Source organism: Coregonus lavaretus, assembly GCF_964263955.1.
Source record: "Coregonus lavaretus genome assembly, contig: HAP1_SCAFFOLD_4274, whole genome shotgun sequence".
Classification (NCBI taxonomy): domain Eukaryota; kingdom Metazoa; phylum Chordata; class Actinopteri; order Salmoniformes; family Salmonidae; genus Coregonus; species Coregonus lavaretus.
The window spans coordinates 3,505-29,566 of NW_028163164.1; the positions used below are offsets into that span (position 1 = coordinate 3,505).

General features: G+C 48.2%; 2 protein-coding genes across 2 annotated transcripts in view; one reads left to right on the plus strand and one right to left on the minus strand.

Moving 5' to 3' along the window:
- Nucleotides 1-432: 432 nt before the first annotated feature.
- Nucleotides 433-8,788, minus strand: LOC311118424 (RNA-splicing ligase RtcB homolog; the record flags this gene model as incomplete). Its single annotated transcript, XM_084193225.1, has 7 exons — nucleotides 8,616-8,788; nucleotides 8,283-8,361; nucleotides 8,120-8,187; nucleotides 7,764-7,863; nucleotides 7,388-7,544; nucleotides 1,181-1,337; nucleotides 433-592 (listed from the first exon to the last, which is right to left on the minus strand). Coding segments are annotated over exons 1-7 (814 nt in total), but the record flags the coding sequence as incomplete, so codon positions are not given.
- Nucleotides 8,789-9,044: 256 nt separating this feature from the next.
- The window catches only part of LOC311118423 (F-box only protein 7-like), a 37,104-nt gene continuing 20,086 nt past the window's right edge, over nucleotides 9,045-26,062 (plus strand). The window contains exons 1-6 of the mRNA XM_084193224.1: nucleotides 9,045-9,249; nucleotides 9,769-9,891; nucleotides 14,345-14,636; nucleotides 17,055-17,285; nucleotides 18,405-18,549; nucleotides 23,508-23,591. Of these exons, the coding sequence (XP_084049350.1) occupies nucleotides 9,770-9,891; nucleotides 14,345-14,636; nucleotides 17,055-17,285; nucleotides 18,405-18,549; nucleotides 23,508-23,591 (874 nt within the window). The 5' untranslated portion in view covers nucleotides 9,045-9,249; nucleotide 9,769. The remainder of the gene's footprint in view (nucleotides 9,250-9,768; nucleotides 9,892-14,344; nucleotides 14,637-17,054; nucleotides 17,286-18,404; nucleotides 18,550-23,507; nucleotides 23,592-26,062) is intronic.

Consider the following 26,062-nt stretch of genomic DNA (forward strand, 5'->3'; position numbering starts at 1 on the left):
TTACAGACCAGTGACCACGTTAGAGACCAGTGACCACGTTAGAGACCAGTGACCACGTTACAGACCAGTGACCACGTTGCAGACAAAGCAGACCAGTGACCACGTTAGAGACAAAGCAGACCAGTGACCACGTTACAGACCAGTGACCACGTTACAGACCAGTGACCACGTTAGAGACAAAGCAGACCAGTGACCACGTTACAGACCAGTGACCACGTTAGAGACAAAGCAGACCAGTGACCAAGTTACAGACCAGTGACCACGTTAGAGACAAAGCAGACCAGTGACCACGTTAGAGACAAAGCAGACCAGTGACCACGTTACAGACAAAGCAGACCAGTGACCACGTTACAGACAAAGCAGACAATTGTTAAAAAAGGAAAAACAAAGAGAAAAAGCCATATTTCCAACATGGGTAGAGAGCAGTCCTACCTGTAGCCACCTGGTGCCCCAGCCCTCTGCTGCCACTGTGGATCATCACACACACCTGCCCCTTGTGGTCGATGCCCATCTTCTTAGCAGCGTAGTCATTATAGATCTCATCCACCACCTGGATCTCCGCGTAGTGGTTCCCCGCCCCCAGAGTCCCCAGCTGGAACAATACAATACAGATAGAATACAATGGAATAAGAAGAGCTCATTATTTACCCATAATACAGAGACAACAGAAACTCTGCCTTGATTTGAAACGCTCTTGAAAAAAGGGGCAATCTGCAGTTGCTACATCCATTTTTGGGATTTATAAAATTAATGAAATTGATTATTTCAGACTATAACTTATAAATACCTCACGAGCTTAGTTCAACTGTCGTACCCCATCAGAAGCCGAAACATAAGCTTGTTTTACTCTGGTTTGTAAACAAACAGTATATAGCCACAAACCATGGCTAAAGCTATAATGTTGATATCATGGATGGCCAGTCCTTGCATCCATAGCTCCGTTTATGAATTTGAGAGCGTTTACATTTCTCCAGATCCATCCCTCAGCTATTTACTAAAATCAGTGGTCTCTGGTCTAAAGTAGTGCACTATATAAGGAATAGGGTGCCATTCTCTGGTCTAAAGTAGTGCACTATATAGGGAATAGTGTGCCATTCTCTGGTCTAAAGTAGTGCACTATATAGGGAATAGGGTGCCACTTGGGACCCAGAACAGGGGTCAGGTCAGGTAGTGGTGTTACCTGAGGCAGGCCTCTCTTCTTGGCCTTGGAGGAGACCTTGTTGGGGTCGGCCTGCAGCATCCTGCCGTACTCCTCGCAGTGCTCCTTATCCTCTGCCCAGGCATAGCCTTCTCTCAGGGACCAGTCCACTCCCATCTCCAGGGCCTCCTCTAGGTCCCTGTAACAGACACCAGGTTATCATAGTCTCTAGACAGCCTTCTCTCAGGGACCAGTCCACTCCCATCTCTAGGTCCCTGTAACAGACACCAGGTTATCATAGTCTCTAGACAGCCTTCTCTCAGGGACCAGTCCACTCCCATCTCTAGGTCCCTGTAACAGACACCAGGTTATCATAGTCTCTAGACAGCCTTCTCTCAGGGACCAGTCCACTCCCATCTCTACAGCCTCCTCTAGGTCCCTGTAACAGACACCCGGTTATCATAGTCTCTAGACAGCCTTCTCTCAGGGACCAGTCCACTCCCATCTCTAGGTCCCTGTAACAGACACCAGGTTATCATAGTCTCTAGACAGCCTTCTCTCAGGGACCAGTCCACTCCCATCTCTAGGGCCTCCTCTAGGCCCCTGTAACAGACACCAGGTTATCATAGTCTCTAGACAGCCTTCTCTCAGGGACCAGTCCACTCCCATCTCTAGGTCCCTGTAACAGACACCAGGTTATCATAGTCTCTAGACAGCCTTCTCTCAGGGACCAGTCCACTCCCATCTCCAGAGCCTCCTCTAGGTCCCTGTAACAGACACCAGGTTATCATAGTCTCTAGACAGCCTTCTCTCAGGGACCAGTCCACTCCCATCTCTACAGCCTCCTCTAGGTCCCTGTAACAGACACCAGGTTATCATAGTCTCTAGACAGCCTTCTCTCAGGGACCAGTCCACTCCCATCTCTAGGTCCCTGTAACAGACACCAGGTTATCATAGTCTCTAGACAGCCTTCTCTCAGGGACCAGTCCACTCCCATCTCTACAGCCTCCTCTAGGTCCCTGTAACAGACACCAGGTTATCATAGTCTCTAGACAGCCTTCTCTCAGGGACCAGTCCACTCCCATCTCTACAGCCTCCTCTAGGTCCCTGTAACAGACACCCGGTTATCATAGTCTCTAGACAGCCTTCTCTCAGGGACCAGTCCACTCCCATCTCCAGGGCCTCCTCTAGGTCCCTGTAACAGACACCAGGTTATCATAGTCTCTAGACAGCCTTCTCTCAGGGACCAGTCCACTCCCATCTCTAGGTCCCTGTAACAGACACCAGGTTATCATAGTCTCTAGACAGCCTTCTCTCAGGGACCAGTCCACTCCCATCTCTACAGCCTCCTCTAGGTCCCTGTAACAGACACCAGGTTATCATAGTCTCTAGACAGCCTTCTCTCAGGGACCAGTCCACTCCCATCTCTACAGCCTCCTCTAGGTCCCTGTAACAGACACCAGGTTATCATAGTCTCTAGACAGCCTTCTCTCAGGGACCAGTCCACTCCCATCTCTAGGGCCTCCTCTAGGTCCCTGTAACAGACACCAGGTTATCATAGTCTCTAGACAGCCTTCTCTCAGGGACCAGTCCACTCCCATCTCTAGGGCCTCCTCTAGGTCCCTGTAACAGACACCAGGTTATCATAGTCTCTAGACAGCCTTCTCTCAGGGACCAGTCCACTCCCATCTCTAGGGCCTCCTCTAGGTCCCTGTAACAGACACCAGGTTATCATAGTCTCTAGACAGCCTTCTCTCAGGGACCAGTCCACTCCCATCTCCAGGGCCTCCTCTAGGTCCCTGTAACAGACACCAGGTTATCATAGTCTCTAGACAGCCTTCTCTCAGGGACCAGTCCACTCCCATCTCTAGGTCCCTGTAACAGACACCAGGTTATCATAGTCTCTAGACAGCCTTCTCTCAGGGACCAGTCCACTCCCATCTCTACAGCCTCCTCTAGGTCCCTGTAACAGACACCAGGTTATCATAGTCTCTAGACAGCCTTCTCTCAGGGACCAGTCCACTCCCATCTCTAGGGCCTCCTCTAGGTCCCTGTAACAGACACCAGGTTATCATAGTCTCTAGACAGCCTTCTCTCAGGGACCAGTCCACTCCCATCTCTAGGGCCTCCTCTAGGTCCCTGTAACAGACACCAGGTTATCATAGTCTCTAGACAGCCTTCTCTCAGGGACCAGTCCACTCCCATCTCTAGAGCCTCCTCTAGGTCCCTGTAACAGACACCAGGTTATCATAGTCTCTAGACAGCCTTCTCTCAGGGACCAGTCCATTCCCATCTCTAGGTCCCTGTAACAGACACCAGGTTATCATAGTCTCTAGACAGCCTTCTCTCAGGGACCAGTCCACTCCCATCTCTAGAGCCTCCTCTAGGTCCCTGTAACAGACACCAGGTTATCATAGTCTCTAGACAGCCTTCTCTCAGGGACCAGTCCACTCCCATCTCTAGGTCCCTGTAACAGACACCAGGTTATCATAGTCTCTAGACAGCCTTCTCTCAGGGACCAGTCCACTCCCATCTCTAGAGCCTCCTCTAGGTCCCTGTAACAGACACCAGGTTATCATAGTCTATAGACAGCCTTCTCTCAGGGACCAGTCCACTCCCATCTCCACGGCCTCCTCTAGGTCCCTGTAACAGACACCAGGTTATCATAGTCTCTAGACAGCCTTCTCTCAGGGACCAGTCCACTCCCATCTCTAGGGCCTCCTCTAGGTCCCTGTAACAGACACCAGGTTATCATAGTCTCTAGACAGCCTTCTCTCAGGGACCAGTCCACTCCCATCTCTAGGTCCCTGTAACAGACACCAGGTTATCATAGTCTCTAGACAGCCTTCTCTCAGGGACCAGTCCACTCCCATCTCTAGGTCCCTGTAACAGACACCAGGTTATCATAGTCTCTAGACAGCCTTCTCTCAGGGACCAGTCCACTCCCATCTCTAGGGCCTCCTCTAGGTCCCTGTAACAGACACCAGGTTATCATAGTCTCTAGACAGCCTTCTCTCAGGGACCAGTCCACTCCCATCTCTAGGTCCCTGTAACATACACCAGGTTATCATAGTCTCTAGACAGCCTTCTCTCAGGGACCAGTCCACTCCCATCTCTAGAGCCTCCTCTAGGTCCCTGTAACAGACACCAGGTTATCATAGTCTCTAGACAGCCTTCTCTCAGGGACCAGTCCACTCCCATCTCTACAGCCTCCTCTAGGTCCCTGTAACAGACACCAGGTTATCATAGTCTCTAGACAGCCTTCTCTCAGGGACCAGTCCACTCCCATCTCTAGGGCCTCCTCTAGGCCCCTGTAACAGACACCAGGTTATCATAGTCTCTAGACAGCCTTCTCTCAGGGACCAGTCCACTCCCATCTCTAGGTCCCTGTAACAGACACCAGGTTATCATAGTCTCTAGACAGCCTTCTCTCAGGGACCAGTCCACTCCCATCTCCAGGGCCTCCTCTAGGTCCCTGTAACAGACACCAGGTTATCATAGTCTCTAGACAGCCTTCTCTCAGGGACCAGTCCACTCCCATCTCTAGAGCCTCCTCTAGGTCCCTGTAACAGACACCAGGTTATCATAGTCTCTAGACAGCCTTCTCTCAGGGACCAGTCCACTCCCATCTCTAGGTCCCTGTAACAGACACCAGGTTATCATAGTCTCTAGACAGCCTTCCCTCAGGGACCAGTCCACTCCCATCTCTACAGCCTCCTCTAGGTCCCTGCATTACCAGATAAACATACAGACACCAGGGTCTCAGTGTATTGGTGCCTACCGACAGCATTGTATCAGTGTGTTGGTGCCTACAGACAGCAGGGTCTCAGTGTATTGGTGCCTACAGACAGCAGGGTCTCAGTGTATTGGTGCCTACAGACAGCAGGGTCTCAGTGTTTTGGTGCCTACAGACAGCAGGGTCTCAGTGTATTGGTGCCTACAGACAGCAGGGTCTCAGTGTATTGGTGCCTACAGACAGCAGGGTCTCAGTGTTTTGGTGCCTACAGACAGCATGGTATCAGTGTGTTGGTGCCTACAGAGAGCAGGGTATCAGTGTGTTGGTGCCTACAGACAGCAGGGTATCAGTGTATTGGTGCCTACAGACAGCAGGGTCTCAGTGTATTGGTGCCTACAGACAGCAGGGTCTCAGTGTATTGGTGCCTACAGACAGCAGGGTCTCAGTGTATTGGTGCCTACAGACAGCAGGGTCTCAGTGTGTTGGTGCCTACAGACAGCAGGGTATCAGTGTGTTGGTGCCTACAGAGAGCAGGGTCTCAGTGTGTTGGTACCTACAGACAGCAGGGTATCAGTGTGTTGGTGCCTACAGACAGCAGGGTATCAGTGTGTTGGTGCCTACAGACAGCAGGGTATCAGTGTGTTGGTGCCTACAGACAGCAGGGTATCAGTGTATTGGTGCCTACAGACAGCAGGGTCTCAGTGTGTTGGTGCCTACAGACAGCAGGGTATCAGTGTATTGGTGCCTACAGACAGCAGGGTCTCAGTGTATTGGTGCCTACAGACAGCAGGGTCTCAGTGTATTGGTGCCTACAGACAGCAGGGTCTCAGTGTATTGGTGCCTACAGACAGCAGGGTATCAGTGTGTTGGTGCCTACAGAGAGCAGGGTCTCAGTGTGTTGGTGCCTACAGACAGCAGGGTCTCAGTGTGTTGGTGCCTACAGACAGCAGGGTCTCAGTGTGTTGGTGCCTACAGACAGCAGGGTCTCAGTGTGTTGGTGCCTACAGACAGCAGGGTCTCAGTGTGTTGGTGCCTACAGACAGCAGGGTCTCAGTGTGTTGGTGCCTACAGACAGCAGGGTCTCAGTGTGTTGGTGCCTACAGACAGCAGGGTATCAGTGTGTTGGTGCCTACAGACAGCAGGGTCTCAGTGTGTTGGTGCCTACAGACAGCAGGGTATCAGTGTATTGGTGCCTACAGACAGCAGGGTCTCAGTGTGTTGGTGCCTACAGACAGCAGGGTCTCAGTGTATTGGTGCCTACAGACAGCAGGGTCTCAGTGTATTGGTGCCTACAGACAGCAGGGTCTCAGTGTATTGGTGCCTACAGACAGCAGGGTCTCAGTGTATTGGTGCCTACAGACAGCAGGGTATCAGTGTGTTGGTGCCTACAGAGAGCAGGGTCTCAGTGTGTTGGTGCCTACAGACAGCAGGGTCTCAGTGTGTTGGTGCCTACAGACAGCAGGGTCTCAGTGTGTTGGTGCCTACAGACAGCAGGGTCTCAGTGTGTTGGTGCCTACAGACAGCAGGGTCTCAGTGTGTTGGTGCCTACAGACAGCAGGGTCTCAGTGTGTTGGTGCCTACATACAGCAGGGTATCAGTGTATTGGTGCCTACAGACAGCAGGGTCTCAGTGTGTTGGTGCCTACAGACAGCAGGGTCTCAGTGTATTGGTGCCTACAGACAGCAGGGTCTCAGTGTATTGGTGCCTACAGACAGCAGGGTCTCAGTGTATTGGTGCCTACAGACAGCAGGGTCTCAGTGTATTGGTGCCTACAGACAGCAGGGTATCAGTGTGTTGGTGCCTACAGAGAGCAGGGTCTCAGTGTGTTGGTGCCTACAGACAGCAGGGTCTCAGTGTGTTGGTGCCTACAGACAGCAGGGTCTCAGTGTGTTGGTGCCTACAGACAGCAGGGTCTCAGTGTGTTGGTGCCTACAGACAGCAGGGTATCAGTGTGTTGGTGCCTACAGACAGCAGGGTCTCAGTGTGTTGGTGCCTACAGACAGCATGGTATCAGTGTGTTGGTGCCTACAGACAGCAGGGTCTCAGGGTATTGGTGCCTACAGACAGCAGGGTATCAGGGTATTGGTGCCTACAGACAGCAGGGTATCAGTGTGTTGGTGCCTACAGACAGCAGGGTCTCAGTGTGTTGGTGCCTACAGACAGCAGGGTCTCAGTGTGTTGGTGCCTACAGACAGCAGGGTATCAGTGTGTTGGTGCCTACAGACAGCAGGGTCTCAGTGTGTTGGTGCCTACAGACAGCAGGGTCTCAGTGTATTGGTGCCTACAGACAGCAGGGTCTCAGTGTGTTGGTGCCTACAGACAGCAGGGTCTCAGTGTGTTGGTGCCTACAGACAGCAGGGTCTCAATGTATTGGTGCCTACAGACAGCAGGGTCTCAGTGTTTTGGTGCCTACAGACAGCAGGGTATCAGTGTGTTGGTGCCTACAGACAGCAGGGTATCAGTGTGTTGGTGCCTACAGACAGCAGGGTCTCAGTGTGTTGGTGGATGCTTACTTGGCGGTCATTGGGATGACTCCCTTGGAGCCGACTCCTACAGGGATGTGGTCAAACAGGGCCTGAGCCAGCTGCTCCTTGACAGGCTGGACATCTCCCTCGTCTAGGTTGGTCCTTAGCAGACGCACTCCGCAGTTAATGTCAAAACCAACACCACCTACATCACACACACACACACACACACACACACTACAGTTAATGTCAAAACCCACACCACCTACAACACACACACACACACACACACACACTCTACAGTTAATGTCAAAACCCACACCACCTACATCACACACACACACACACACTACAGTTAATGTCAAAACCCACACCAGAGAGACAGGCCAGCATAGTGAACCGTGTGTGTGTGTGTCCTCTGTACCTGGGGATACGACAGCGTTGGGGTCGCTCATGTCGAAGGCAGCCATGTTTCCGATGGCGAACCCATACCCCGAGTGGCAGTCTGGCAGGCCGATGGACCTCTTGAGGGAGAGAGAGACGTTTGGGGGGAAACTATTAGGCCTGGTTTCCTGGACACAGGTTAAGACTAACCCTGGACTAAAAAGCAAACTCACTGGAGAATCTCCATTGAAAGTGCTTCTTAGTCCATGACTAGGCTAAATACGTGTCTGGGAAACCGCCCCTTGGAGATATTACAATGTGTTAGATAAAGGTTGTTAGCGTCATCTCCCCCCGACTTCAGTTAGGCCTGACCCGGACCAGTGGTTCTCTACTTACGTGTACTATTCCAGGCAAGGCTGCAACGTTTCCTATCTGTTTCATGGCAGGGAGAAACCCACCAAAACCTGATGACAATAACACAACAACCAATCAGTCAACAACAACAACAACAACAACAACAATACAGGACCTTGCTTGTCTGTTACATTGTGATCTATACCTCCTCCTTTACACGCGTTACGCAGCTCCTCAAACATCAGCTTCTCCAGGGACTCGTTGACGTAGAAAACTCCTTCCACCTGGAATGAAATGGGAATGATTTGATGAAGCTGTCAAGTCCACACGCCATATTAGGTTAGCACGTTAGCTAGCTCATGTAGCTACTATGCTCTACACCTGATCTACATACAAAAGACAACAGCAACAATAACAGAATCAAGTTGGATAGTAGCATGCCACGTCTGAAGCTAGCAAAACTATGGACATGTGCTAGCTAGCTAAGTTAGCTTGCTAGCTAGCTAATTCATTCCATGTAGTCAGTTGAGCTAATCACCTGCATATTTGGGACGAAACCTTTCTTGATTCGCCAGCAGTTCTTGTCAATCTTGTCCAGATATTGTAACTCGTCATTGTATGATCGACTCATGATCTGATTATCTAGCTAGCTGTTTATGTCACAGATATTTCAGCAGTGTCTGATTCTGTCCTGCAACTCCGGCACCACTCAGAAGCGTACGTATAAAACGCGTTTTTTTTTTAAACCGTGATTAATGACGCAGCTGGAAATGTTTTTAAATTAATCACATATATTTTTGAATGGATTGAAATGTTGATCTTGGATAACACCATATTATATTCGTGCCTACAAAATACATGTTCCCTAACATCCGAACAACATTTTATTTGAAAACATTAGTGGTAATGATTTTCCTAAATGTGTTTAATCTTTTTGAGGTTCCGTAGTTGTAGTCAGAACTCTAATCGCTTTCCGTAGTTGAAGTCAACTATTTGATAACATTGTTGACAATCTAGCTACTGTCAAAGCCTCTTCTATCTTCTCGTTGTAATACGTTGAAATCTTCAACTATCTCTATTTGCAGTTAATACCTCTTTAGTTAACATGCAATGTATGGTGTGAAATGACCGAGGCTTGCAATAAGTTAACCAGAGACAACAACTAAACTAAAGTAAGTCAAATGCTGCTGGCTAGCTAGCTACCAGATAAGTTAGCCAGCTAGCTGCACTTCTACATCTAGGTTTGCATTGTTGTAGCTAAATAACACCACCGTACCATAGTGTGCTGTGCATAATGATATATCTGTATACTGTAGGAATTGCTAGGCCAGTGCACCTGCTACATTGTTGCGCTGATGAATGTTACCATTTTGCTCTTTTCATTCAGTATTTCTTAACACGGTTGGCAAGAAATGAAAGTGAAAGAATTCTAGCTAGCTCTGTATTTCGACTGTAAAGAGGTGACTTGGCTTTGCCAAATGTTTTCTACTTCATTGTGAAAACTGACATCGTGCTCAGAAAGTTGGACACTTTGTGAAAAGGTTTTTTGGAAGATGACAGGAATGATTCGTGATGAGAACACCACAATGAAGTGTCTTGGGTCTGAATTATTGAATTTGTGTCCTTAACCTGTCTGCTCGTGTTCTGTGTGTTTGTTACCTAACCCTGTGCGTCTGTCGCTCTCTCCCAAGCATGAAACTGCGTGTGCGGATGAACAAGCAGACCAACCGGGTGGAGCTGGAGGGAGAGGAGCCCACTCTGACAGAGCTCAACGTTCAAATCAGAGAGATCCTTCTGCCTTCACATGGACTCAGGTTAGACCCCCTCAGGTTAAACCCCCTCAGGTTAGACCCCCTCAGGTTAAACCCCCTCAGGTTAGACCCCCTCAGGTTAAACCCCCTCAGGTTAGACCCCCTCAGGTTAGACCCCCTCAGGTTAAACCCCCTCAGGTTAGACCCTCAGGTTAAACCCCCTCAGGTTAAACCCCCTCAGGTTAAACCCCCTCAGGTTAGACCCTCAGGTTAGACCCCCTCAGGTTAGACCCCCTCAGGTTAGACCCCCTCAGGTTAGACCCCCTCAGGTTAAACCCCCTCAGGTTAGACCCTCAGGTTAGACCCCCTCAGGTTAGACCCTCAGGTTAGACCCCCTCAGGTTAGACCCCCTCAGGTTAAACCCCCTCAGGTTAGACCCCCTCAGGTTAAACCCCCTCAGGTTAGACCCCCTCAGGTTAGACCCCCTCAGGTTAGACCCCCTCAGGTTAAACCCCCTCAGGTTAAACCCCCTCAGGTTAGACCCCCTCAGGTTAGACCCCCTCAGGTTAGACCCCCTCAGGTTAGACCCTCAGGTTAGACCCCCTCAGGTTAAACCCCCTCAGGTTAAACCCCCTCAGGTTAGACCCCCTCAGGTTAAACCCCCTCAGGTTAAACCCCCTCAGGTTAAACCCCCTCAGGTTAGACCCTCAGGTTAGACCCCCTCAGGTTAAACCCCCTCAGGTTAGGCCCCCTCAGGTTAGACCCTCAGGTTAGACCCCCTCAGGTTAGACCCCCTCAGGTTAGGCCCCCTCAGGTTAGACCCAGACACTTTCTCCTTCTGTTTCTGAAGGGCAATTCCATTGTTTGACTCAGATTTTGACTTTAAAATGTGTGGCGAACAAAAAACCATTGATTTTCAAAGTTTAACAAACCATACAACTCTCTGCACAAGGACTACTTTTAAGAAATTCCACTGACAATTTTGCAAAAACACATTTAGAGGAAGAACTGCAAAGTTTGCTAACAGAATAAAACTGAAGGAGATTTTACGGTGATTCTGTAACCAAACTTGGCATCTGCAGTTTTACCAGTAAATGTGGTGTTTTTATATGTATTGTGTAAATTGTTCAAAGTAGTCATTGTGCATAGTTGTATGGTTTGTTAAACTTTTGAAATCTATGGTTTATGTTTGGCATACATTTTTAAAGTGAAAAATCGGAGTAATTCCGTTAGCGTGGAATTGCCCTGGATCAGTTTGGCATTACATTTACATTTTAGTCATATAGCAGATGCTCTAATCCAGAGCGATTTACAGTTAGTGCACACATTATTTTATTTTTCATACTGGCCCTCCCGTGGGAATCGAACCCACAACCCTGGCGTTGCAAACGCCATGCTCTACCAACTGAGCTACATCCCTGCCGGCCATTCCCTCCCCTACCCTGGACAACGCTGGGCCAATTGTGCGCCGCCCCATGGGTCTCCCGGTCGCGGCCGGCTACGACAGAGCCTGGATTCGAAGCCAGGATCTCTAGTGGCACAGCTAGCACTGTGATGCAGTGCCTTAGACCACTGCGCCACTCGGGAGTACAGTTGATTGTACAGCGGGAGTACCAGTCAAAAGTTTGGACTCACCTACTCATTCCAGGGTTTTTCTTTATTTTTACAATTTTTTACACTGTAGAATAATAGTGAAGACATCAAAACTATGAAATAACACATATGGAATCATGTAGTAACCAAAAAAGTGTTAAACAAATCAAAATATATTTTATATTTGAGATTCTTCAAATAGCCACCCTTTGCCTTGATGACAGCTTTGCACACTCTTGGCATTCTCTCAACCAGCTTCATGAGGTAGTCACCTGGAATGCATTTCAATTAACAGGTGTGCCTTCTGAACAGTTCATTTGTGGCATTTATTTTGTTCTTAATGCATTTGAGCCAATCAGTTGTGTTGTGACAAGGTAGGGGTGGTATACAGAAGATAGCCCTATTTGGTAAAATACCAAGTCCATATTATGGCAAGAACAGCTCAAATAAGCAAAGAGAAACAACAGTCCATCATTACTTTAAGACATGAAGGTCAGTCACAATTTCAAGAACTTTGAAAGTTTCTTCAAGTGTAGTCGCAAAAACCATCAAGCGCTATGATGAAACTGGCTCTCATGAGGACCGCCACAGGAATGGAAGACCCAGAGTTACCTCTGCTGCAGAGGATAAGTTCATTAGAGTTACCAGCCTCAGAAATTGCTACCCAAATAAATGTTTCACAGAGTTCAAGTCACAGACACATCAACATCAACTGTTCAGAGGAGACTTTGTGAATCAAGCCTTCATGGTCGAATTGCTGCAAAGAAACCACTACTAAAGGACACCAATAATAAGAAGAGACCTGCTTGGGCCAAGAAACACGAGCAATTGACATTAGAACGGTGGAAATCTGTCCTTTGGTCTGATGAGTCCAAATTGGAGATTTTTGGTTCCAACTTCCGTGGCTTTGTGAGACAAGGTGTGGGTGAACGGATGATCTCAGCATGTGTATTTCCCACCGTAAAGCATGGAGGAGGAGGTGTTATGGTGTGGAGGTGCTTTGCTGGTGACACTGTCTGTGATTTATTCAGAATTCAAGGCACACTTAACCAGCATGGCTACCACAGCATTCTGCAGCGATACGCCATCCCATCTGGTTTGGCTTAGTGGGACTATCATTTGTTTTTCAACAGTACAATGACCCAACACACCTCCAGGCTGTGTAAGGGCTATTTGACCAAGAAGGAGAATGATGGAGTGCTGCATCAGATAACCTGGCCTCCACAATCCCCCGACCTCAACCCAATTGAGATGGTTTGGGACCGCAGAGTGAAGGAAAAGCAGCCAACAAGTGCTCAGCATATGTGGGAACTCCTTCAAGACTGTTGGGAAAGCATTCCAGGTGAAGCTGGTTGAGAGAATGCCAAGAGTGTGCAAAGCTGTCATCAAGGCAAAGGGTGGCTATTTGAAGAATCTCAAATATAAAATATATTTTGATTTGTTTAACACTTTTTTGGTTACTACATGATTCCATATGTGTTATTTCATAGTTTTGATGTCTTCATTATTATTCTACAAAGATAAATAAAGAAAAACCCTTGAATGAGTAGGTGTGTCCAAACTTTTGACCGGTAGTGTATATATATGTGTGTGTGTGTGTGTGTGTGTGTGTGTGTGTGTGTGTGTGTGTGTGTGTATGTGTGTTAGTAAAGTATAAGGGTCACATGTCGAATGCTGTAAAGTTTACCCATGGCCCATTGTGGTTGGGACTTGACCAGATCCTAACTCTCCTCTGTCCCCAACAGCCCAGACACAGAGTTCACCTTGTCCCTGAATGGTTCAGATCCTAACTCTCCTCTGTCTCCAACAGCCCAGACACAGAGTTCACCTTGTCCCTGAATGGTTCAGATCCTAACTCTCCTCTGTCCCCCAACAGCCCAGACACAGAGTTCACCTTGTCCCTGAATGGTTCAGATCCTAACTCTCCTCTGTCCCCAACAGCCCAGACACAGAGTTCACCTTGTCCCTGAATGGTTCAGATCCTAACTCTCCTCTGTCCCCAACAGCCCAGACACAGAGTTCACCTTGTCCCTGAATGGTTCAGATCCTAACTCTCCTCTGTCCCCAACAGCCCAGACACAGAGTTCACCTTGTCCCTGAATGGTTCAGATCTTAACTCTCCTCTGTCCCCCAACAGCCCAGACACAGAGTTCACCTTGTCCCTGAATGGTTCAGATCCTAACTCTCCTCTGTCTCCAACAGCCCAGACACAGAGTTCACCTTGTCCCTGAATGGTTCAGATCCTAACTCTCCTCTGTCCCCCAACAGCCCAGACACAGAGTTCACCTTGTCCCCGAATGGTTCAGATCCTAACTCTCCTCTGTCTCCAACAGCCCAGACACAGAGTTCACCTTGTCCCTGAATGGTTCAGATCCTAACTCTCCTCTGTCCCCCAACAGCCCAGACACAGAGTTCACCTTGTCCCTGAATGGTTCAGATCCTAACTCTCCTCTGTCCCCAACAGCCCAGACACAGAGTTCACCTTGTCCCCGAATGGTTCAGATCCTAACTCTCCTCTGTCCCCCACAGCCCAGACACAGAGTTCACCTTGTCCCTGAATGGTTCAGATCCTAACTCTCCTCTGTCTCCCAACAGCCCAGAAACAGAGTTCACCTTGTCCCTGAATGGTTCAGATCCTAACTCTCCTCTGTCCCCCACAGCCCAGACACAGAGTTCACCTTGTCCCTGAATGGTTCAGATCCTAACTCTCCTCTGTCTCCCAACAGCCCAGAAACAGAGTTCACCTTGTCCCTGAATGGTTCAGATCCTAACTCTCCTCTTTCCCCCAACAGCCCAGACACAGAGTTCACCTTGTCCCTGAATGGTTCAGATCCTAACTCTCCTCTGTCCCCCAACAGCCCAGACACAGAGTTCACCTTGTCCCTGAATGGTTCAGATCCTAACTCTCCTCTGTCCCCAACAGCCCAGACACAGAGTTCACCTTGTCCCTGAATGGTTCAGATCTTCTATCTGACTCTGGTCAGACTTTGTCCTCCTGTGGCATCGTCTCTGGGGACCTGGTCTGTGTCATCCTACCTCCATTGGTGGCTGTGCCCTCCGCCGCCTCTGCCCCCTCCGCTGCCCCTGCTCCCTCAGCCCGCCAGGCTGTGCCCTCAGCCTCCCCTGCCCCCTCAGCCCGCCAGGCCCCCAGCGGTAGCAGCAGTAGTTCTGGGGTGTACCAAGCTGTACCCCCACCAGCCCAATGCTCCAGTGAGGTGAGCTCTCGACTCCTAACACCAGTAGTATATTACAATACAGAACATTGGGAAAGTATTCAGACCCCTTGATTTTTTTCCATATTTTGTTACGTTACAGCCTTAGTCTAAAATGTATTACATTATTTTTTTTCCTCATCCATCTACACACAATACCCCGTAATGACAAAGTGAAAACAGGTTTTTCGATTTTTTTGCAAATTTATACAAAATAAAAGTATTCAGACCCTATGCTATGAGACTCGAAATTGAGCTCAGGTGCATCCTGTTTCCATTGATCATCCTTGAGATGTTTCTACAACTTGGTTGGAGTCCACCTGTGGTAAATTCAATTGATTGGACATGATTTGGAAAGGCACACACCTGTCTATATAAGGTCCCACAGTTGACAGTGAATGTCAGAGCAAAAACCAATGAAAAAGGAAAGCTGCACATTCTAGTAGCTCAGATAATAAATAATTTAATAACCTAATAACCAACGTTATGACAGACAAGCTGTCTTCATCAGGGTATAATGACAAACACTGCGGGTCACTAGTTTATATAGTGTCAAAGGACACACGCAGGTGTCTGTAATCATGGCCAGGTGTGGCCTGATATCATTGGTTAATTCACAGATAAACAGAACATACAAAAAAACTTGGATAGCATACGATCATAGATACAACTTGGCTACATCGGCCCACAAACATTTACAATGAACAGCAAAATCACAATAATCACAAGAATGGCTTCAGATCAAAGTCTACGTTGAGACCGAAGGGAGCAAGGGTCTTTTAAATTAAAGATCCAGGCAGCCTCTCGTTTTAACAATAAGTTGTCGAGGTCACCCCCTCTCCTAGGGAGGGTGACATGTTCGATGCCGATATAACGTAGGGACGAAATCGAGTGGTTCGCTTCCAAAAAGTGGGCAGCGACATGGGTATGTCGAGTTTTTGCACCTAATGGTGCTACGATGTTCCGAGATTCGTACTTTTTAATTTGCGCTTTGTTTTACCCACATAATGTTTTCCACAAGGACAAGTTATAAGGTAAATAACTGCCTTAGCGGAGCACGTGATAACACCAAGGCATGAGGTCGAAGGAATTGTCCGTAGAGCACCGAGACAGGATTGTGTCGAGGCACAGATCTGGGGAAGGGTAAAAAAAAATGTCTGCAGCATTGAAGGTCCCCAAGAACACAGTGGCCTCCATCATTCTTAAATGGAAGAAGTTTGGAACCACCAAGACACTTCCTAGAGCTGGCCGCCCGGCCAAACTGAGCAATCGGGGGAGAAGGGCCTTGGTCAGTGAGGTGACCAAGAACCTGATGGTTACTCTGACAGAGCTCTACAGTTCCTCTGTAGAGATGGGAGAACCTTCCAGAAGGACAACCATCTCTGCAGCACTCCACCAATCAGGCCTTTATGGTAGACTGGCCAGATGGAAGCCACTCCTCAGTAAAATGCACATGACAGCCCGCTTGGAGTTTGCCAAAAGGCACCTAAATGACTCACAGACCATGAGAAACAAGATTCTCTGGTCTGATGAAACCAAGATTGAACTCTTAGCTTGAATTCCAAGCGTCACGTCTGGAGGAAACCTGGCACCATCCCTACAGTGAAGCATGGTGGTGGCAGCATCATGCTGTGGGGATGTTTTTCAGCGGCAGGGACTGGGAGACTAGTCAGGATCGAGGGAAAGATGAACGGAGCAAAGTACAGAGAGATCCTTGATGAAAACCTGCTCCAGAGTGCTCAGGACCTCAGACTGGGGCAAAGGTTCACCTTCCAACAGGACAACAACCCTAAGCACACAGCCAAGACAATGCAGGAGTGGCTTCGGGACAAGTCTGTGAATGTCCTTGAGTGGCCCAGCCAGAGCCCGGACTTGAACCCGATCTAACATCTCTGGAGATACCTGAAAATAGCTGTGCAGCGACGCTCCCCATCCAACCTGACAGAGCTTGAGAGGATCTGCAGAGAAGAATGGGAGAAACTCCCCAAATACAGGGGTGCCAAGCTTGTAGCGTCATACCCAAGAAGACTCGAGGCTGTAATCGCTGCCAAAGGTGCTTCAACAGAGTACTGAGTAAAGGGTCTGAATATTTCCGTTTTTTTATTTTTTATTTTTTTTCTAAAATGTCTAAAAACCTGTTTTTGCTTTGTCATTATGGGGTATTGTGTGTAGATTGAGGGGGGAGAAAAAAACGATTTAATCCATTTTAGAATAAGGCTGTAACGTAACAAAATGTGGAAAAAGTCAAGGGGTCTGAATACTTTCCCAATGCACTGTGTATATATACATTATTTGTAAATCATATGATTTTGCAGTAATCCAATTTTATTGTGAGTTTTATAGAGCTCTTAATAGGATACTGCTGTTGACTTTCTTCTCAGAACCAGATAGTCACCATGGTGATTTGTGTTGTTGATCCAGGCCAGCACCGTCAGGGGGGTGGAGCCTCAACAGGAAGTGGTCAGAGGGGAGGAGCAGGGAGAAGAGGCAGGTCGGTGGGTGTGGGAGCCCATGCTGTGTGGGGAGGCAGAAGGGGAGAAGGTACCCCATTCCCTGGAAGTTCTGCACCACCAGGCTCAGAGCAGCAGTACCTGTGATGCCCTGATGGTGGCAGTACACCTCCTGATGCTAGAGACAGGCTTCCTGTGCCAGGTAAGGCTCTGCAGGAGACTGGGGCTTCCTGTTTCAGGTAAGGCTCTGCAGGAGACTGGGGCTTCCTGTGCCAGGTAAGGCTCTGCAGGAGACTGGGGCTTCCTGTGCCAGGTAAGGCTCTGCAGGAGACTGGGGCTTCCTGTGCCAGGTAAGGCTCTGCAGGAGACTGGGGCTTCCTGTGCCAGGTAAGGCTCTGCAGGAGACTGGGGCTTCCTGTTTCAGGTAAGGCTCAACAGGAGACTGGGGCTTCCTGTTTCAGGTAAGGCTCTGCAGGAGACTGGGGCTTCCTGTTTCAGGTAAGGCTCAACAGGAGACTGGGGCTTCCTGTTTCAGGTAAGGCTCTGCAGGAGACTGGGGCTTCCTGTGCCAGGTAAGGCTCTGCAGGAGACTGGGGCTTCCTGTGCCAGGTAAGGCTCTGCAGGAGACTGGGGCTTCCTGTGCCAGGTAAGGCTCTGCAGGAGACTGGGGCTTCCTGTTTCAGGTAAGGCTCTGCAGGAGACTGGGGCTTCCTGTTTCAGGTAAGGCTCTGCAGGAGACTGGGGAAGAATCTCAATTGCAAACACCTCGCATCCTCTCTGCTTCCTTCTCAAAACCCATTGGAGGAGAAGGTCAGGGGGAGGGACCTCTGGTATTCTCATCCAATGGGTTTTTGAGAAGGAGGCGAGGAGAGAGGACGCTAGGAGTATGCAATTGAGATTCTCCCTGAGGTTGCATCCCAAATGGCACCCTATTCCCTAGATAGTGCTCTACTTTAGACCAGGACCCATAGGACTCTATATGGGATAGGGGGCCATTTGGGACGTACACCTGGTGATAGTGTCTACTACATTATAACGGGACTATACTGATCTGTCAGATGGATGGTTCTCTGACCCTGTACTACATTATAACGGGACTATACTGATCTGTCAGATGGATGGTTCTCTGACCCTGTACTACATTATAACGGGACTATACTGATCTGTCAGATGGATGGTTCTCTGACAGCATTGTGTGTGTGTGTGTGTGTGTGTGTGTCTGTCTGTGTGTCTGTGTGTGTGTGTGTGTGTGTGTGTGTGTGTGTGTGTGTGTGTGTGTGTGTGTGTGTGTGTGTGTGTGTGTGTGTGTGTGTGTGTGTAGGGCCCTGAGGTGCGTCCTGGTGAGATGCCAGCTGGGTGGAGGGCACCAGGAGGCCTGTACAGACTGCAGTATGCCCATCCTCTCTGTGATGGCAGCCTGGCCACAGTCCTAGCTGTACCAATGGGACCCATTCTGGTCATCAACGGTCAGTCTCAGTGTTTCTCATAGCTATGGCTGTGTCCCAACTGGCACCCTATTCCCTATATAGTGCACTACTTTAGACCAGAGAATGGCACCCTATTCCCTATATAGTGCACTACTTTAGACCAGAGAATGGCACCCTATTCCCTATATAGTGCACTACTTTAGACCAGAGAATGGCACCCTATTCCCTATATAGTGCACTACTTTAGACCAGAGAATGGCACCCTATTCCCTATATAGTGCACTACTTTAGACCAGAGAATGGCACCCTATTCCCTATATAGTGCACTACTTTAGACCAGAGAATGGCACACTATTCCCTATATAGTGCACTACTTTAGACCAGAGAATGGCACCCTATTCCCTATATAGTGCACTACTTTAGACCAGAGAATGGCACCCTATTCCCTATATAGTGCACTACTTTAGACCAGAGAATGGCACCCTATTCCCTATATAGTGCACTAATTTAGACCAGAGAATGGCACCCTATTCCCTATATAGTGCACTACTTTAGACCAGAGAATGGCACCCTATTCCCTATATAGTGCATTACTTTAGACCAGAGAATGGCACCCTATTCCCTATATAGTGCACTACTTTAGACCAGAGAATGGCACCCTATTCCCTATATAGTGCACTACTTTAGACCAGAGAATGGCACCCTATTCCCTATATAGTGCACTACTTTAGACCAGAGAATGGCACACTATTCCCTATATAGTGCACTACTTTAGACCAGAGAATGGCACCCTATTCCCTATATAGTGCACTACTTTAGACCAGAGAATGGCACCCTATTCCCTATATAGTGCACTACTTTAGACCAGAGAATGGCACCCTATTCCCTATATAGTGCACTAATTTAGACCAGAGAATGGCACCCTATTCCCTATATAGTGCACTACTTTAGACCAGAGAATGGCACCCTATTCCCTATATAGTGCATTACTTTAGACCAGAGAATGGCACCCTATTCCCTATATAGTGCACTACTTTAGACCAGAGAATGGCACCCTATTCCCTATGTAGTGCACTACTTTAGACCAGAGAATGGCACCCTATTCCCTATATAGTGCACTACTTTAGACCAGAGAATGGCACCCTATTCCCTATATAGTGCACTACTTTAGACCAGAGAATGGCACCCTATTCCCTATATAGTGCACTACTTTAGACCAGAGAATGGCACCCTATTCCCTATATAGTGCACTACTTTAGACCAGAGAATGGCACCCTATTCCCTATATAGTGCACCACTTTAGACCAGAGAATGGCACCCTATTCCCTATATAGCGCACTACTTTAGACCAGAGAATGGCACCCTATTCCCTATATAGTGCACTACTTCAGACCAGAGAATGGCACCCTATTCCCTATATAGTGCACTACTTTAGACCAGAGAATGGCACCCTATTCCCTGTATAGTGCACTACTTTAGACCAGAGAATGGCACCCTATTCCCTATATAGCGCACTACTTTAGACCAGAGAATGGCACCCTATTCCCTATATAGTGCACTACTTTAGACCAGAGAATGGCACCCTATTCCCTATATAGAGCCCTACTTTAGACCAGAGAATGGCACCCTATTCCCTATATAGTGCACTACTTTAGACCAGAGAATGGCACCCTATTCCCTATATAGTGCACTACTTTAGACCAGAGAATGGCACCCTATTCCCTATATAGTGCACTACTTTAGACCAGAGAATGGCACCCTATTCCCTATATAGTGCACTACTTTAGACCAGAGAATGGCACCCTATTCCCTATATAGTGCACTACTTTAGACCAGAGAATGGCACCCTATTCCCTATATAGTGCATTACTTTAGACCAGAGAATGGCACCCTATTCCCTATATAGTGCACTACTTTAGACCAGAGAATGGCACCCTATTCCCTATATAGTGCACTACTTTAGACCAGAGAATGGCACCCTATTCCCTATATAGTGCACTACTTTAGACCAGAGAATGGCACCCTATTCCCTATATAGTGCACTACTTTAGACCAGAGAATGGCACCCTATTCCCTATGTAGTGCACTACTTTAGACCAGAGAATGGCACCCTATTCCCTATATAGTGCACTACTTTAGACCAGAGAATGGCACCCTATTCCCTATATAGTGCACTACTTTAGACCAGAGAATGGCACCCTATTCCCTATATAGTGCACTACTTTAGACCAGAGAATGGCACCCTATTCCCTATATAGTGCACTACTTTAGACCAGAGAATGGCACCCTATTCCCTATATAGTGCACTACTTTAGACCAGAGAATGGCACCCTATTCCCTATATAGAGCCCTACTTTAGACCAGAGAATGGCACCCTATTCCCTATATAGAGCCCTACTTTAGACCAGAGAATGGCACCCTATTCCCTATATAGTGCACTACTTTAGACCAGAGAATGGCACCCTATTCCCTATATAGTGCACTACTTTAGACCAGAGAATGGCACCCTATTCCCTATATAGTGCACTACTTTAGACCAGAGAATGGCACCCTATTCCCTATATAGTGCACTACTTTAGACCAGAGAATGGCACCCTATTCCCTATATAGTGCATTACTTTAGACCAGAGAATGGCACCCTATTCCCTATATAGTGCACTACTTTAGACCAGAGAATGGCACCCTATTCCCTATATAGTGCACTACTTTAGACCAGAGAATGGCACCCTATTCCCTATATAGTGCACTACTTTAGACCAGAGAATGGCACCCTATTCCCTATATAGTGCACTACTATAGACCAGAGAATGGCACCCTATTCCCTATATAGTGCACTACTTTAGACCAGAGAATGGCACCCTATTCCCTATCTAGTGCACTACTTTAGACCAGAGAATGGCACCCTATTCCCTATATAGTGCACTACTTTAGACCAGAGAATGGCACCCTATTCCCTATATAGTGCACTACTTTAGACCAGAGAATGGCACCCTATTCCCTATATAGTGCACTACTTTAGACCAGAGAATGGCACCCTATTCCCTATATAGTGCACTACTTTAGACCAGAGAATGGCACCCTATTCCCTATATAGTGCACTACTTTAGACCAGAGAATGGCACCCTATTCCCTATATAGTGCATTACTTTAGACCAGAGAATGGCACCCTATTCCCTATATAGTGCACTACTTTAGACCAGAGAATGGCACCCTATTCCCTATATAGTGCACTACTTTAGACCAGAGAATGGCACCCTATTCCCTATATAGTGCACTACTTTAGACCAGAGAATGGCACCCTATTCCCTATATAGTGCACTACTATAGACCAGAGAATGGCACCCTATTCCCTATATAGTGCACTACTTTAGACCAGAGAATGGCACCCTATTCCCTATATAGTGCACTACTTTAGACCAGAGAATGGCACCCTATTCCCTATATAGTGCACTACTTTAGACCAGAGAATGGCACCCTATTCCCTATATAGTGCACTACTATAGACCAGAGAATGGCACCCTATTCCCTATATAGTGCACTACTTTAGACCAGAGAATGGCACCCTATTCCCTATATAGTGCATTACTTTAGACCAGAGAATGGCACCCTATTCCCTATATAGTGCACTACTTTAGACCAGAGAATGGCACCCTATTCCCTATATAGTGCATTAATTTAGACCAGAGAATGGCACCCTATTCCCAATATAGTGCACTAATTTAGACCAGAGAATGGCACCCTATTCCCTATATAGTGCACTAATTTAGACCAGAGAATGGCACCCTATTCCCTATATAGTGCACTACTTTAGACCAGAGAATGGCACCCTATTCCCTATATAGTGCACTACTTTAGACCAGAGAATGGCACCCTATATCCCTATATAGTGCACTACTTTAGACCAGAGAATGGCACCCTATTCCCTATATAGTGCACTACTTTAGACCAGAGAATGGCACCCTATTCCCTATATAGTGCACTACTTTAGACCAGAGAATGGCACCCTATTCCCTATATAGTGCACTACTTTAGACCAGAGAATGACACCCTATTCCCTATGTAGTGCACTACTTTAGACCAGAGAATGGCACCCTATTCCCTATATAGTGCACTACTTTAGACCAGAGAATGGCACCCTATTCCCTATATAGTGCACTACTTTAGACCAGAGAATGGCACCCTATTCCCTATATAGTGCACTACTTTAGACCAGAGAATGGCACCCTATTCCCTATATAGTGCATTAATTTAGACCAGAGAATGGCACCCTATTCCCAATATAGTGCACTAATTTAGACCAGAGAATGGCACCCTATTCCCTATATAGTGCACTAATTTAGACCAGAGAATGGCACCCTATTCCCTATATAGTGCACTACTTTAGACCAGAGAATGGCACCCTATTCCCTATATAGTGCACTACTTTAGACCAGAGAATGGCACCCTATATCCCTATATAGTGCACTACTTTAGACCAGAGAATGGCACCCTATTCCCTATATAGTGCACTACTTTAGACCAGAGAATGGCACCCTATTCCCTATATAGTGCACTACTTTAGACCAGAGAATGGCACCCTATTCCCTATATAGTGCACTACTTTAGACCAGAGAATGACACCCTATTCCCTATGTAGTGCACTACTTTAGACCAGAGAATGGCACCCTATTCCCTATATAGTGCACTACTTTAGACCAGAGAATGGCACCCTATTCCCTATATAGTGCACTACTTTAGACCAGAGAATGGCACCCTATTCCCTATATAGTGCACTACTTTAGACCAGAGAATGGCACCCTATTCCCTATATAGTGCACTACTTTAGACCAGAGAATGGCACCCTATTCCCTATATAGTGCACTACTTTTGACTAGGGACCCCTCTAGGGTGCCATTTGGAAGGCAGTCTCAGTGTTTGACCCAGGTCTGCTTATCATATCATTACTGATCTCATTGGTCTTTTCCCCTGATTCTGCTGTATATTGCTCCCCTCTGCAGCCACCCTGAAGATGAACCAGCAGGTGGACACAGTGAGAAAACTGTCGCTGAAGCCCTCCACCTATGTGACTGACCAGTGGACAGGTTAGTGTGTGTCTGGTGACTGACCTGTGGACAGGTTAGTGTGTGTCTGGTGACTGACCTGTGGACAGGTTAGTGTGTGTCTGGTGACTGACCAGTGGACAGGTTAGTGTGTGTCTGGTGACTGACCAGTGGACAGGTTAGTGTGTATCTGGTGACTGACCAGTGGACAGGTTAGTGTGTATCTGGTGACCGACCAGTGGACAGGTTAGTGTGTGTCTGGTGACTGACCTGTGGACAGGTTAGTGTGTATCTGGTGACTGACCAGTGGACAGGTTAGTGTGTATCTGGTGACTGACCAGTGGACAGGTTAGTGTGTGTCTGGTGACTGACCAGTGGACAGGTTAGTCTGTATCTGGTGACTGACCAGTGGACAGGTTAGTGTGTGTCTGGTGACTGACCAGTGGACAGGTTAGTGTGTGTCTGGTGACTGACCTGTGGACAGGTTAGTGTGTATCTGGTGACTGACCAGTGGACAGGTTAGTGTGTATCTGGTGACTGACCAGTGGACAGGTTAGTGTGTGTCTGGTGACTGACCAGTGGACAGGTTAGTGTGTGTCTGGTGACTGACCAGTGGACAGGTTAGTGTGTGTCTGGTGACTGACCAGTGGACAGGTTAGTGTGTATCTGGTGACTGACCAGTGGACAGGTTAGAGTGTATCTGGTGACTGACCAGTGGACAGGTTAGTGTGTGTCTGGTGACTGACCAGTGGACAGGTTAGTGTGTGTCTGTATCTGGTGACTGACCAGTGGACAGGTTAGTTTGTGTCTGTATCTGGTGACTGACCAGTGGACAGGTTAGTGTGTATCTGTATCTGGTGACTGACCAGTGGACAGGTTAGTGTGTATCTGGTGACTGACCAGTGGACAGGTTAGTGTGTATCTGGTGACTGACCAGTGGACAGGTTAGTGTGTATCTGGTGACCGACCAGTGGACAGGTTAGTGTGTGTCTGGTGACTGACCAGTGGACAGGTTAGTGTGTGTCTGGTGACTGACCAGTGGACAGGTTAGTGTGTATCTGGTGACTGACCAGTGGACAGGTTAGAGTGTATCTGGTGACTGACCAGTGGACAGGTTAGTGTGTGTGTCTGGTGACTGACCAGTGGACAGGTTAGTGTGTGTCTGGTGACTTACCAGTGGACAGGTTAGTGTGTATCTGGTGACTGACCAATGGACAGGTTAGTGTGTGTCTGGTGACTGACCAGTGGACAGGTTAGTGTGTATCTGGTGACCGACCAGTGGACAGGTTAGTGTGTGTCTGGTGACTGACCAGTGGACAGGTTAGTGTGTGTCTGGTGACTGACCAGTGGACAGGTTAGTGTGTGTCTGGTGACTGACCAGGGGACAGGTTAGAGTGTGTCTGGTGACTGACCAGTGGACAGGTTAGTGTGTGTCTGGTGACTGCCCAGTGGACAGGTTAGTGTGTATCTGGTGACTGACCAGTGGACAGGTTAGTGTGTGTCTGGTGACTGACCAGTGGACAGGTTAGTGTGTATCTGGTGACCGACCAGTGGACAGGTTAGTGTGTATCTGGTGACTGACCAGTGGACAGGTTAGAGTGTATCTGGTGACTGACCAATGGACAGGTTAGTGTGTATCTGGTGACCGACCAGTGGACAGGTTAGTGTGTATCTGGTGACTGACCCCTGGACAGGTTAGTGTGTGTCTGGTGACTGACCAGTGGACAGGTTAGTGTGTATCTGGTGACCGACCAGTGGACAGGTTAGTGTGTATCTGGTGACTGACCAGTGGACAGGTTAGTGTGTGTCTGTATCTGGTGACTGACCAGTGGACAGGTTAGAGTGTATCTGGTGACTGACCAGTGGACAGGTTAGTGTGTATCTGTATCTGGTGACTGACCAGTGGACAGGTTAGTGTGTGTCTGGTGACTGACCAGTGGACAGGTTAGTGTGTGTCTGGTGACTGACCAGTGGACAGGTTAGTCTGTATCTGGTGACTGACCAGTGGACAGGTTAGTGTGTGTCTGGTGACTGACCAGTGGACAGGTTAGTGTGTGTCTGGTGACTGACCAGTGGACAGGTTAGTGTGTGTCTGGTGACCGACCAGTGGACAGGTTAGTGTGTGTCTGGTGACTGACCAGTGGACAGGTTAGTGTGTGTCTGGTGACTGACCAGTGGACAGGTTAGTGTGTGTCTGGTGACTGACCAGTGGACAGGTTAGTGTGTATCTGGTGACCGACCAGTGGACAGGTTAGTGTGTGTCTGGTGACTGACCAGTGGACAGGTTAGTGTGTGTCTGGTGACTGACCAGTGGACAGGTTAGTGTGTATCTGGTGACTGACCAGTGGACAGGTTAGTGTGTGTCTGGTGACTTACCAGTGGACAGGTTAGTGTGTATCTGGTGACTGACCAATGGACAGGTTAGTGTGTGTCTGGTGACTGACCAGTGGACAGGTTAGTGTGTATCTGGTGACCGACCAGTGGACAGGTTAGTGTGTGTCTGGTGACCGATC